This window comes from Bombina bombina, chromosome 3 (genome assembly GCF_027579735.1).
Source record: "Bombina bombina isolate aBomBom1 chromosome 3, aBomBom1.pri, whole genome shotgun sequence".
In the NCBI taxonomy this organism is placed as follows: domain Eukaryota; kingdom Metazoa; phylum Chordata; class Amphibia; order Anura; family Bombinatoridae; genus Bombina; species Bombina bombina.
This window is the reverse complement of record NC_069501.1, coordinates 418369809-418385113: the sequence shown is the minus strand read 5'-3', so window position 1 is coordinate 418385113 and position 15305 is coordinate 418369809. Positions and strand designations below refer to the sequence as shown.

The 15305-nt window shown below is 40.7% G+C and overlaps 1 protein-coding gene across 1 annotated transcript in view; it reads right to left on the bottom strand.

Moving 5' to 3' along the window:
* The window catches only part of DSTYK (dual serine/threonine and tyrosine protein kinase), a gene marked incomplete in the record, with an annotated part of 571803 nt that overhangs the window by 25490 nt on the left and 531008 nt on the right, over positions 1-15305 (bottom strand). The window contains 4 exon segments of the mRNA XM_053706624.1: positions 8733-8846; positions 9210-9342; positions 10009-10165; positions 11786-11915. Of these exon segments, the coding sequence (XP_053562599.1) occupies positions 8733-8846; positions 9210-9342; positions 10009-10165; positions 11786-11915 (534 nt within the window).

Below are 15305 nucleotides of genomic sequence, written 5' to 3'. Positions count from 1 at the left end.
CGCAGAACTACCTTGTCTGAATGGAAAATCAGATAAGGAGAATCACAATGTAAGGCAGATAACTCAGAGACTCTTCGAGCCGAGGAAATAGCAAAAAACAGAACTTTCCAAGATAACAGCTTAATATCAATGGAATGAAGGGGTTCAAATGGAACACCTTGAAGAACTTTAAGAACTAAGTTTAAACTCCACGGCAGAGCAACAGTCTTAAACACAGGCTTAATCCTAGCCAAAGCCTGACAAAAAGCCTGAACGTCTGGAACTTCTGCCAGACGTTTGTGTAGAAGAATAGACAGAGCAGAAATCTGTCCCTTTAACGAACTAGCAGATAAGCCCTTTTCTAAACCTTCTTGTAGAAAAGACAATATCCTAGGAATCCTAACCTTACTCCATGAGTAACTCTTGGATTCGCACCAGTATAAATATTTACGCCATATCTTATGGTAAATTTTTCTGGTAACCGGTTTCCGAGCCTGTATTAAGGTATCAATAACCGACTCCGAGAAGCCACGCTTTGATAGAATCAAGCGTTCAATCTCCATGCAGTCAGCCTCAGAGAAATTAGATTTGGATGATTGAAAGGACCCTGAATTAGAAGGTCCTGCCTCAGAGGCAAAGACCATGGTGGACAGGACGACATGTCCACTAGGTCTGCATACCAGGTCCTGCGTGGCCACGCAGGCGCTATCAGAATCACCGATGCTCTCTCCTGTTTGATCTTGGCAATCAGCCGAGGAAGCATCGGAAATGGTGGAAACACATAAGCCATGTTGAAGACCCAAGGGGCTGTCAGAGCATCTATCAGCACCGCTCCCGGGTCCCTGGACCTGGATCCGTAACAAGGAAGCTTGGCGTTCTGGCGAGACGCCATGAGATCCAGATCTGGTTTGCCCCAACGATGAATCAGTTGAGTGAAGACCTCCGGGTGAAGTTCCCACTCCCCCGGATAAAAAGTCTGGCGACTTAGAAAATCCGCCTCCCAGTTCTCCACGCCTGGGATGTAGATCGCTGACAGATGGCAAGAGTGAGACTCTGCCCAGCGAATTATCTTTGAGACTTCCAACATTGCTAGGGAACTCCTGGTTCCCCCTTGATGGTTGATGTAAGCCACAGTTGTGATGTTGTCCGACTGAAATCTGATGAACCTCAGAGTTGCTAACTGAGGCCAAGCTAGAAGAGCATTGAGTATTGCTCTCAACTCCAGAATATTTATTGGGAGGAGTTTCTCCTCCTGAGTCCATAATCCCTGAGCCTTCAGGGAGTTCCAGACTGCGCCCCAACCTAGAAGGCTGGCATCTGTTGTCATAATCGTCCAATCTGGCCTGCGAAAGGTCATACCCATGGACAGATGGACCCGAGAAAGCCACCAGAGAAGAGAATCTCTGGTCTCTTGGTCCAGATTTAGCAGAGGGGACAAATCTGAGTAATCCCCATTCCACTGACTTAGCATGCATAATTGCAGCGGTCTGAGATGCAGGCGCGCAAATGGCACTATGTCCATTGCCGCTACCATTAAGCCGAATACTTCCATGCACTGAGCCACTGACGGGCGTGTAATGGAATGAAGGGCACGGCAAGCATTTAGAAGTTTTAATAACCTGGACTCCGTCAGGTAAATTTTCATCTCTACAGAATCTATAAGAGTCCCTAGAAAGGAGACTCTTGTGAGTGGTGATAGAGAACTCTTTTCCACGTTCACTTTCCACCCATGCGACCTCAGAAATGCCAGAACTATCTCTGTATGAGACTTGGCCATTTGAAAGCTTGACGCCTGTATCAAGATGTCGTCTAGATACGGAGCCACCGCTATGCCTCGCGGTCTTAGAACCGCCAGAAGTGAGCCCAGAACCTTTGTAAAGATTCTCGGGGCCGTAGCCAACCCGAAGGGAAGAGCTACAAACTGGTAATGCCTGTCTAGAAAGGCAAACCTTAGGTACCGATAATGATTTTTGTGAATCGGTATATGAAGGTAGGCATCCTTTAAGTCTACTGTGGTCATGTATTGACCCTCTTGGATCATGGGTAGGATGGTTCGAATAGTTTCCATTTTGAATGATGGAACTCTTAGGAATTTGTTTAAGATTTTTAGGTCTAAGATTGGTCTGAAGGTTCCCTCTTTCTTGGGAACCACAAACAGATTTGAGTAAAACCCTTGCCCTTGTTCCGTCCGCAGAACTGGGTGAATCACTCCCATTACTAAGAGGTCTTGCACACAGCGTAGAAATGCCTCTTTCTTTATTTGGTTTGCTGATAACCTTGAAAGATGAAATCTCCCTTGTGGAGGAGATGCTTTGAAGTCCAGAAGATATCCCTGAGATATGATCTCCAACGCCCAGGGATCCTGGACATCTCTTGCCCAAGCCTGGGCGAAGAGAGATAGTCTGCCCCCCACTAGATCCGTTTCCGGATAGGGGGCCCTCTCTTCATGCTGTCTTAGGGGCAGAAGAAGGCTTTCTGGCCTGCTTGCCCTTGTTCCAGGACTGGTTAGTTTTCCAGCCCTGTCTATAACGAGCAACAGGTCCTTCCTGTTTTGGAGCGGAGGAAGTTGATGCTGCTCCTGCCTTGAAGTTACGAAAGGCACGAAAATTAGACTGTTTGGCCTTTGACTTGGCCCTGTCCTGAGGAAGAGTATGACCCTTACCTCCAGTAATGTCAGCAATAATTTATTTCAAGCCGGGCCCGAATAAGGTCTGCCCTTTGAAAGGAATATTAAGCAATTTAGATTTAGAAGTCACGTCAGCTGACCAGGATTTAAGCCATAGCGCTCTGCGCGCCTGGATGGCGAATCCAGAGTTCTTAGCCGTTAGTTTGGTCAAATGTACAACGGCATCAGAAACAAATGCATTAGCTAGCTTAAGTGCTTTAAGCTTGGCCATAATCTCATCCAATGGAGCTGTGCGAATGGCCTCTTCCGGAGACTCAAACCAGAATGCCGCAGCAGCAGTGACAGGCGCAATGCATGCAAGGGGCTGTAAGATAAAACCTTGTTGAACAAACATTTTCTTAAGGTAACCTAATTTTTTATCCATTGGATCCGAAAAAGCACAGCTATCCTCCACCGGGATAGTGGTACGCTTAGCTAAAGTAGAAACTGCTCCCTCCACCTTTGGGACCGTCTGCCATAAGTCTTGTGTGGTGGCGTCTATTGGGAAAATTTTTCTAAATATAGGAGGTGGGGAAAAGGGCACACCGGGTCTATCCCACTCCTTGCTAATAATTTCTGTAAGTCTTTTAGGTATAGGAAAAACGTCAGTACACACCGGTACCGCAAAGTATCTATCCAACCTACATACTTTCTCTGGAATAGCAACCGTGTTACAATCATTCAGAGCCGCTAATACCTCCCCTAGCAATACGCGGAGGTTCTCAAGCTTAAATTTAAAATTAGAAATCTCTGAATCCGGTCTCCCTGGATCAGATCCGTCACCCACAGAATGAAGCTCTCCGTCCTCATGTTCTGCAAATTGTGACGCAGTATCAGACATGGCTCTCACATCAGCACGCTCTGTCCTTAACCCAGAGCTATCGCGCTTGCCTCTTAATTCAGGCAATTTAGATAATACCTCTGTCATAACAGCAGCCATGTCTTGCAAAGTGATTTGTATGGGCCTCTCTGATGCACTTGGCGCCACAATATCACGCGCCTCCTGAGCGGGAGGCGAAGGTACTGACACGTGAGGAGAGTTAGTCGGCATAACTTCCCCCTCGTTGTCTGGAGATAATTTCTTTACAGATATAGATTGACTTTTATTCAAAGTGACATCAATACATTTAGTACACATATTTCTGTGGGGCTCCACATTGGCCTTCAAACATAGTGAACAAACAGATTCATCTGTGTCAGACATGTTTAAACAGACTCGCAATGAGACTAGCAAGCTTGGAAAATCCTTTCAAATAAATTTACAAGCAATATAAAAAACGCTACTGCGCCTTTAAGAAGCACAAAAAAAAGTCAGTTGATATAACAATGAACCAAATCAGTTATAGCAACCAAATTTTCACAGTAAATGTATTAAGTTAGAAAAGTATTGCACCCACTAGCAAATGGATGATTAACCCCTTAATACCCAAAAACGGATAATCAATTCAACAATTAACGTTTTTATCACAGTCAAACACACTGTCACAGGTCTGCTGTGACTGATTATCTCCCTCAAAATGACTTTTGAAGACCCCTGAGCTCTCTAGAGACGTCCTGGATCAAGGAGGAAGAAGCAGGAAGACTGAAACTGAATTTTTACTGCGCAAGAAAGCGCTAAAATAGGCTCCTCACACTCCTATTACAACAGTGGGAAACCTCAGTTAATCGTTTCTATATAGAAATAAACAACAGCCATATGGAAAATCATGCCCCAAAAGATTTATCACCAAAGTACCTCACAAAAAACGAATAACATGCCAGTAAACGTTTTAAACATACACTTTAAAAGTTAGATAGTGTTATTAATAAGCCTGCTACCAGTCGCTTCTACTGCAGTTAAGGCTTATACAATACTTCAGTATTAACAGTATTTTCTTAGTCAAATTCCATTCCTTAGAAAATTACTTATTGTACATACATTCATCAGCCTGATACCAGTCGCTGCTGCATTTAAGGCTGTACTTACATTACATCGGTATCAGCAGTATTTTCTTAGTCAATTCCATTCCTTAGAAAAATAATTTACTGCACATACCTTGTTTGCAGGATTCCCCACATGCTATTCCCTTTCTGAAAGTTACCCCACTCCTCAGAATGTGCGAGAACAGCCAGTGGATCTTAGTTACTTCTGCTAAGATCATAGAAAACGCAGGCAGATTCTTCTTCTAAATACTGCCTGAGAACAAAACAGCACACTGCAGTGCCATTTAAAATAAACTTTTGATTGAAGAAATAAACTAAGTATAAAAAACACCACAGACCTCTCACAACGACCTATCTAGTTGAGTTGCAAGAGAATGACTGGATATGACGTGTGAGGGGAGGAGCTATATAGCAGCTCTGCTTGGGTGATCCTCTTGCAACTTCCTGTTGGGAAGGAGATATAATCCCATAAGTAATGGATGACCCGTGGACTGAATACACTTAAGAGAAACCTTAATCTGCCCCCTACCAGCTGAGCTGGAATGAGGGCCGCACCTTCATGCGGATTTAGGGGCAGACTTTGGTTTCCTAAATGGCTTGGATTTAATCCAATTTGAGGAAGGCTTCCAACTGAAAGCAGATTCCTTGGGAGGAGGATTGAGTTTTTGTTCCTTATTCTGACGAAAGGAACGAAAACTGTTATAAGCCTTAGATTTACCCTTAGGTTTTTTATCCTGAGGCAAAAAAACTCCTACCCCCCCAGTGATAGTTGAAAGAATATAATCCAGCTGAGAACCAAATAAATTATTACCTTGGAAAGAAAGAGATAGTAATCTAGATTTAGATGTCATATTGAGGTATTAAAAAAAAAAAGACAACAAAGAATATACAAATCAGATTATAGAGTACAGGGACGAAGACATACTGGAAGTTGTTTAAGATCATTGGGCATAGTGTCGCCCTGTATTTAAGTATATAACCACAGTTGAAAGGAGTATAATCCAGGCATGGGAAAACAAATTATGTCTATTTCTCTCAAATTGCACAAAATTTTTCAATAAAATTTAAACATGCTTATAAACAAACCTTTAGACTGGGAGAAACATCTCTCAGCCAGAGAAAGAAATTGGAGAGAAGGAGAAAGAGCAGGAAGAAGAAGAGAGGGGAAAAAAAAAAAAGGGGGGGGGGGAAGGGAGGTAGAGGGAGCATATCAATAGTGCCTCATGGAGAGCACACTATTAAAGAGCTCAAATTAAATCTGTCTGCTCCACAGGGCCAACATAATTTCGTGAACCTCTAGATGGTGTGTTTTTAGATAGTGGTATCTCTCCAAGGAAAGGAGATCAGCAACAGCTACTCTCCAGTCTTCCGAGGTAGGGATAGTCTTGGTTTTCCAGAACTTTGGAATGAGCTTCTTAGCTGCAGTGAGCATGAGTAGTGAGAGGGTGTTTACCCATACCAGACATCTTTGGAAGTGATAGGAACAGTAAGGTGTTTGGATCGTGAGGAACCTGTGTACCCAATATGTCGGACATTTCTGACATAGTCTCTCGCCAGAATTCCCCAAGCCTGGGGCAAGTCCACCAGATATGGAGGAGCGTGCCCTCTTCTCCACAGCCCCTCCAGCAGGTGTTATTAAGTGAGCGGTATATCTTGTGCAATCGGGACGGGGTTAGATACCATCTACACAAGAGTTTTATGTGGATTTCTTGTATCACTGCCGAGACTGATGATTTTTTGGTCAGACGGAAAGCTTGGCGCCAGGATTCATCCTCTAAGTTGCAATTTAACTCCTTCCACGAGTATGTGTAGGAGGGGAGGTTTAATGAATCAGGGTTGCTAAGGATTTGGTAGATTTTAGATATCAAGTGAGTCGGACTCGCTTGCGAAACGCAAAGCTCCTCATAGGGTGTCAGTTTTCTGCCAAACTCTCCTTTGTGTTTGTGATGTGATATAAAGTGAATCAATTGGTGGTAGTGAAGCCATGAGGAGAAAATCTCCCCATGTGCCTCCGCCATGACGGAGTGTGTTTTTAACTTCCCCTCTACCGTGACAAAAGATATCGTACCTGTGCGGAGGCTATATGGTTGCAATTTAGTAAAACCCAGTTTGCGAAATGGAAGGTCAGTGTGCTCTATGATGGGTGTGAGTGGGGCATTCCTAGAAGAAATGTGTGTAGTCGTGGCCATTGTTCTGTCCCAGTCCGTCAGTACATTAGCTGTAATGAGATAGTCATTAATTAGCTTGGGTCTGAGTTGAGGTGTTGACCATCCCAGTGTAGCAATATTGTTTAACTTAAGTATTTGTCTATCTATATTAATCCATGCTTTATCACTAGGGTTGTGGGCCCATTCCACCATGTGTTGTAACGAAATTGTTTGTTTATATCTTTCCAGACAAGGCACCCCTAGACCCCCCCATCCCTTGGAAGATACATAGTTTTCCTAGGGATTCTGGGTCTAGCACCATCCCATATGTACTGTTCAAGTATTTTTTGTAATTGCGGGATGTAGCCCTCAGGGAGTGAAATGGGGAGAGCCTGGAGAAGATACAATACTCGTTTAAGCACCCCAATTCATTAACACTTCTTTTAATAAAGAACGTATATACTCTATTTTAAATAAATAAGTAGATTTGTCAGTGTCCATGTCTGAAGAAGGATCTTCTGAATCAGATAGATCCTCATCAGAAGAGGATAAATTATGTTGCTAGTCATTTGACAGCTAAATGAGATGTTTTAAAAGACCTTTTATGTTTATTAGAAGGTGGAAATGCAGACAAAGCCTTCAGAATAGAATCAGAAACAAATTCTTTAAAATTTACAGGTATATCACGTACATTAGAAGTTGAAGGAACTGCAACTGGCAATGTACAATTACTGATGGAAACACTATCTGCATGTAAACGTTTATCATGACAACTATTACAAATGACATTTGGTGGAATAATTTCTACACTTTTACAACAAATGCACTTAGCTTTGGTAGAACCGATGTCAGGCAGCAATGTTCCAGCAGAAACTTCTGAGGCAGGATCATATTGGGACATCTTGCTCAATGTAAGAGAAAAAACAACATATAAAGCAAAATTATCTATTTCCTTATATGACAGTTTCAGGAATGGGAAAAAATGCAAAAGCATAGGCCTCTGATAGAGAAAAAAGCAAGAGGCAAACATCAATGGGGTATTGAAATAATGAAAATAATTTGGCGCAAAGTATGACGCACAAGGTAACCTTTTTTGGCGCCAAAAATAACTGGAAATGACACACTCGCGTCACTAATGATGCCGCCATGTGAAAGGTCTCGGCGTCACGTATGACGCCAGAAATGACGAAGTTGTGTCATAAACGTCTTTTTCCGCGCCAAAAAAATTTTGCGCCAAGAATGACGCAATAAAGTTTAGCATTTGACGCACCCGCGGGCCTAATACCCGCAATAGCAAGAAGTACTCAATTGAAAAAAAGACTAAAACCCCAGGTAAGAAATAAATTTCTTAAAATGTTTAAATTCCCCAAATATGAAACTGACAGTCTGCTGAAGGAAATACATGAACCTGACTCATGGCAAATATAAGTACAATACATATATTTAAAACTTTATATAAATGCATAAAGTGCCAAACCATAGCTGAGGTGTCTTAAGTAATAAAAAACATACTTACCAAAAGACACCCATCCACATATAGCAGATAGCCAAACCAGTACTAAAACAGTTATTAGTAGAGGTAATGGTAAATTGAGAATATATCGTCGATCTGAAAAGGGAGGTAGGAGATGAATCTCTACGACCGATAACAGAGAACCTATGAAATAGACCCCCCTTAGGGAAATCATCGTATTCAAATAAGTGATACCCCCTTCACATCCCTCTGACATTCCCTCTGAGAGGAATCGGGCTTTAACAATGCTGAGAAGCGCATATCAACGTAGAAATCTTAGCACAAAAAAAAAACTTACTTCACCACCTCCATAGGAGGCAAAGTTTGTAAAACTGAATTGTGGGTGTGGTGAGGGGTGTATTTATAGGCATTTTGAGGTTTGGGAAACTTTGCCCCTCCTGGTAGGATTGTATATCCCATATGTCACTAGCTCATGGACTCTTGCCAATTACATGAAAGAAAGGAAGTTGGAGCAATAAGCCTATAGACAAGAGATACATCTTACCAAGACATTCTTCAGTTTAATATCCCTGTGGACAAGCCCTTGACTGTGCAGGAAACGGATCCCTTCTACTACATCAAGAGCTATTTGTAGTCGTGTCTCCAGAGTAAGTCCTGCCTAGAGAGATAGCGGGAAGTTATTCAATTGTTACACAGCTTATAAAAATGGTTTATATATTTATATAAATGATTCCGTAATACTGATTTTTTTTTTGTTTGAAAAGCATCCATTCCTGCTGCAACTGTTACACCAAAACATTTTTTGTTTTAGATATTCAACGCTTCTGTTTCTCAGCACTATTTTATATATTCTGACATCCTATAAAGTTAACATCTATAAACATGCACTTCCCATTATCTAGAAGGAAAATCCAGAGTTTTAGGTAACATTCATGTGCAATCATTGATAAACTATATAAAAAAAAAACTAAACCTAAGATATTGTTCATAGATCTCAAAACATATCACTCCAATGTCTCACCTTTAGGCCTGCGTAGAGATCTCTATGTAAACGTTCCATGATAAGCAGCACCGCTATGCTGGAACCACCTCCATACTTGTAATCGATAACAGAACCGTGGAGATCCACCAAACGCTCATGTTTTGGTAGAGACCTGCACAAAATGAACAACCAATCAATACACAAGTTGTGCTGAAAGGCAGTAGCCTTTTGGAAAGGTGAAATGAACCTTGTTACTTTTTGTGGCAGTAAATGTGGATAAAGACTGATTCCCTGTATAGACTTGCACAATGTGTGATCACTTTAAACATTATGCAGATTAGATAGCATTCAGTGCATACCAACTATGTGTAAATACATGTACAGTATTGGTGATTTTTCCCAAAATGCTACAAAAGCAGATTATTCAGAAGCAGCAGCACACAAATGTATTCTAGTTTAAAGGGACATGAAACCCCAAATTTTCGTTTTATGATTCAGACGAGTTTCTAATTTACTTCTATCAAATTTACTTCATTCTTTCGGTATCCTTTGTTGAGGGAGTAGGATTGCCCTACTGGGAGCTAGCTGAACACATCAGGAGAGCCAATTACATGCGCCAATCAGCAGCTAACAGTAGTACACTTCTGCATCTAAGGCTACCCAAGTATTCTTTTTACCAATGGATACCAAGAGAACTAAGCAAATTAGATCACAGAAGTAAATTGGAAAGTTGCTTAAAACTACTTGCTCTATCTGAATCATAAAAGTTTATAATTTTACTTTACCACACCTTTAAGGTTTAATGACTGTCCCTTTAAGAAAGATTAGTGAATTTTACCTCATGTAGTGAAATTCCAGAGCCAGGTCATTCCAATGTTTTTCATCAGGGGGAACTACAGATTTCAGAGCACAAGGAAAGTGTCCACCCCAGCTATCGCACAGGTAAACCACTCCATACTGGCCACGCCCTAGCTCACGACCTAGCCTTGGTTTACCTGCAAAGAGTTTCACGTTATGATAAGTTTATTAGTCATTTCAGATGAATTGAAAAGACTATTTACATAAATGTAAATACATTCCTGCATACATGATTAGAAATATTCTGTACAATTTTTCCTTATTTCTTTATTTAGACAGAAGTACACTAGAAAGTGGTTTAAAATTGCATGCTCTATCAGCATGTTTGATTCATTCTTATGGTATTCTCTGTTGAAGAAGCAGCAATGCATTACTGGGAGCTAGCTGAACACATTGGTAAGAATGACAAGAGGCATATATGTGCAACCACCAGTCAGCAGCTAGTCCCTAGTAGTGCAAAGCTGCTCCTCCTGAGCCAACCTAGGTATACTTTTCAACACAAGATACCAAGAGAATGTAAATTAAATAGAAGTAAATTGGAAAGTTGTTTAAAATTGTGTTCTTTATCTGAATTTACTTTTATCATCAAATTTGCTTTGTTCTCTTTGTTGAAAGCTAAACCTAGGTTGGCTCATATGCTCATTTCTAAGGCCTTGAAGGCCGTCTCTGCATATAGACAGTTTTATTACAGCTAGACAGCGCTAGTTCATGTGTGCCATATAGATAACATTGTGCTCATTCCTGTGGAGTTACCTATGAGACAGCACTGATTTACTAAAATGCAAGTTTGTCAAGAACTGAAATAAGGGGGCAGTCTGCAGAGGCAAAAGAATATTGTTACGGTTATGAGTAATAAAGGGATTATCTACCTTTTAAAACAATAAAAGTTCTGGAGTAGACTGTCCCTTTAAATTATTGTGCTAATGTAATATCTTGTTTCAATTATTTTGTTTGTCTAACTGGACAACCCAAAACATTTGATCCACCATTACATATTGTGCTTATTACCGGTTAGGATTCTAAAAACCAAATGATAATATCCCACCCTTCCCATCCCCCATTAAATATAGGTCAGCTTATAGTTTTCCCCAATAGCTCAGTTTGTATGTGTGAATCACCTTGTCTTTAAACTCAAAACTGGTTAATCTGCTGCTGATTCTGGATTACATTCAGTTTAAAGAGACCGACAAGGTGTCAGTGAGGAACTTCTATATTGTGTATATTTCTAGATTTATTTTGCAATGTACTAAACATATGCAGACATAAATCCTTAAAAGGGATACAGTTGTGAATATGCTGAAGACATATAGCCCCCAGCAAAAGTGCATGTGGTGGGGGTTGTTTTACCCAACAATATATTCTGTTACATTAAGTTTTGTATTAGATTTATATTATATTCTTTTTTTACTTACAGCAGTTAGTACATTTGTATTATTTGTAAAACATAGTCTTTTCAAGTAAAGTAAGAAAATGATATAGGTATCCTAGTCGAGGACTGGATTATGCCACACAGCACGGCAGTGATGGGGCTTTAAAAACTGGCTCTGGTGTAGATATTTAAGACCAGTCAGTTTTATATGGCTACAAGCAATTGGACAGCACATCTTTAAAAAAAAAATCACGTGGCTACCCAACAAGCTTCTGGCACCTAGATTTTTCTAGGTGCCCTGTTCTAGCTCTTTGAAAGAAGGGTCTGTTCTGTTATCGAGTGCATCTGGTAGGTAAATTCAGTAACTAATTGTACCCCAGCATCATACCATGCAGAAGAACATCCTGCAGAGACCGGCTCTCTAAGGAAAGTCTGGCCAGACGAGGGGCATGGTCTTTACGAACCCTTAGCCAAAGATCTTCAGTCTTTTCAAGCCTCCCAGAGTGTCCAACTTCCAGCTAGCAAGAGGGAGAATCAGAAGTAAAAATAGAGAAAATGATCAGGAGAGCAAAGAACTTGATGTAAAAATGAGTCATGTAAAACAAAAAGGGGGTTAAAATACACCCTGCCTTTAGCTCTAGTTTGCAATGAACAAAGGCTATTTCTTGGTGAGTAAACCTATTACTAGGTTATTGCTAGTGTTATTCTCACCATTGTTATGAAGACAATTTTTCCACTTTACAGAAGAAAGTATTAACAGAATTTTATCAACTGGTATGTTAACAAACCACATTAGGTGTATACTTCAAAAGCCAAATTAAAAAATCAGCTGCTAAAATTTTTTGAAAGGCTTTTTAAAGTGATGGTCCATTTTTATGAATTAGTACCCTGCTTTTAATAAACCTATTAAAAAACATAATTTATGTAAGAACTTACCTGATAAATTCATTTCTTTCATATTAGCAAGAGTCCATGAGCTAGTGACGTATGGGATATACATTCCTACCAGGAGGGGCAAAGTTTCCCAAACCTCAAAATGCCTATAAATACACCCCTCACCACACCCACAATTCAGTTTAACGAATAGCCAAGAAGTGGGGTGATAAAAAAAGTGCGAAAGCATATAAAATAAGGAATTGGAATAATTGTGCTTTATACAAAAATCATAACCACCACAAAAAAAGGGCGGGCCTCATGGACTCTTGCTAATATGAAAGAAATGAATTTATCAGGTAAGTTCTTACATAAATTATGTTTCCTTTCATGTAATTAGCAAGAGTCCATGAGCTAGTGACGTATGGGATAATGACTACCCAAGATGTGGATCTTTCCACACAAGAGTCACTAGAGAGGGAGGGATAAAATAAAGACAGCCAATTCCTGCTGAAAATAATCCACACCCAAAATAAAGTTTAATGAAAAACATAAGCAGAAGATTCAAACTGAAACCGCTGCCTGAAGTACTTTTCTACCAAAAACTGCTTCAGAAGAAGAAAATACATCAAAATGGTAGAATTTAGTAAAAGTATGCAAAGAGGACCAAGTTGCTGCTTTGCAAATCTGATCAACAGAAGCTTCATTCCTAAACGCCCAGGAAGTAGAAACTGACCTAGTAGAATGAGCTGTAATCCTCTGAGGCGGAGTTTTACCCGACTCAACATAGGCAAGATGAATTAAAGATTTCAACCAAGATGCCAAAGAAATGGCAGAAGCTTTCTGGCCTTTTCTAGAACCGGAAAAGACAACAAATAAACTAGAAGTCTTTCGGAAAGACTTAGTAGCTTCAACATAATATTTCAAAGCTCTAATAACATCCAAAGAATGCAACGATTTCTCCTTAGAATTCTTAGGATTAGGACATAATGAAGGAACCACAATTTCTCTACTAATGTTGTTGGAATTCACAACTTTAGGTAAAAAATCAAAAGAAGTTCGCAACACCGCCTTATCCTGATGAAAAATCAGAAAAGGAGACTCACAAGAAAGAGCAGATAATTCAGAAACACTTCTGGCAGAAGAGATTGCCAAAAGGAACAAAACTTTCCAAGAAAGTAATTTAATGTCCAATGAATGCATAGGTTCAAACGGAGGAGCTTGAAGAGCCCCCAGAACCAAATTCAAACTCCAAGGAGGAGAAATTGACTTAATGACAGGTTTTATACGAACCAAAGCTTGTACAAAACAATGAATATCAGGAAGAATAGCAATCTTTCTGTGAAAAAGAACAGAAAGAGCAGAGATTTGACCTTTCAAGGAACTTGCGGACAAACCCTTATCTAAACCATCCTGAAGAAACTGTAAAATTCTCGGTATTCTAAAAGAATGCCAAGAAAAATGATGAGAAAGACACCAAGAAATATAGGTCTTCCAGACTCTATAATATATCTCTCTAGATACAGATTTACGCGCCTGTAACATAGTATTAATCACAGAGTCAGAGAAACCTCTTTGACCAAGAATCAAGCGTTCAATCTCCATACCTTTAAATTTAAGGATTTCAGATCCTGATGGAAAAAAGGACCTTGCGACAGAAGGTCTGGTCTTAACGGAAGAGTCCACGGTTGGCAAGAGGCCATCCGGACAAGATCCGCATACCAAAACCTGTGAGGCCATGCCGGAGCTACCAGCAGAACAAACGAGCATTCCTTCAGAATCTTGGAGATTACTCTTGGAAGAAGAACTAGAGGCGGAAAGATATAGGCAGGATGATACTTCCAAGGAAGTGATAATGCATCCACTGCCTCTGCCTGAGGATCCCGGGATCTGGACAGATACCTGGGAAGTTTCTTGTTTAGATGAGACGCCATCAGATCTATTTCTGGAAGTTCCCACATTTGAACAATCTGAAGAAATACCTCTGGGTGAAGAGACCATTCGCCTGGATGCAACGTTTGGCGACTGAGATAATCCGCTTCCCAATTGTCTATACCTGGGATATGAACCGCAGAGATTAGACAGGAGCTGGATTCCGCCCAAACCAAAATTCGAGATACTTCTTTCATAGCCAGAGGACTGTGAGTCCCTCCTTGATGATTGATGTATGCCACAGTTGTGACATTGTCTGTCTGAAAACAAATGAACGATTCTCTCTTCAGAAGAGGCCAAAACTGAAGAGCTCTGAAAATTGCACGGAGTTCCAAAATATTGATCGGTAATCTCACCTCCTGAGATTCCCAAACTCCTTGTGCCGTCAGAGATCCCCACACTGCTCCCCAACCTGTGAGACTTGCATCTGTTGAAATTACAGTCCAGGTCGGAAGCACAAAAGAAGCCCCCTGAATTAAACGAAGGTGATCTGTCCACCACGTTAGAGAGTGTCGTACAATCGGTTTTAAAGATATTAATTGAGATATCTTTGTGTAATCCTTGCACCATTGATTCAGCATACAGAGCTGAAGAGGTCGCATGTGAAAACGAGCAAAGGGGATCGCGTCCGATGCAGCAGTCATAAGACCTAGAATTTCCATGCATAAGGCTACCGAAGGGAATGATTGAGACTGAAGGTTTCGACAAGCTGAAATCAATTTTAGACGTCTCTTGTCTGTTAAAGACAGAGTCATGGACACTGAATCTATCTGGAAACCCAGAAAGGTTACCCTTGTCTGAGGAATCAATGAACTTTTTGGTAAATTGATCCTCCAACCATGATCTTGAAGAAACAACACAAGTCGATTCGTATGAGATTCTGCTAAATGTAAAGACTGAGCAAGTACCAAGATATCGTCCAAATAAGGAAATACCACAATACCCTGTTCTCTGATTAGAGACAGAAGGGCACCGAGAACCTTTGTAAAAATTCTTGGAGCTGTAGCTAGGCCAAACGGCAGAGCCACAAACTGGTAATGCTTGTCCAGAAAAGAGAATCTCAGGAACTGATAATGATCTGGATGAATCGGAATATGCAGATA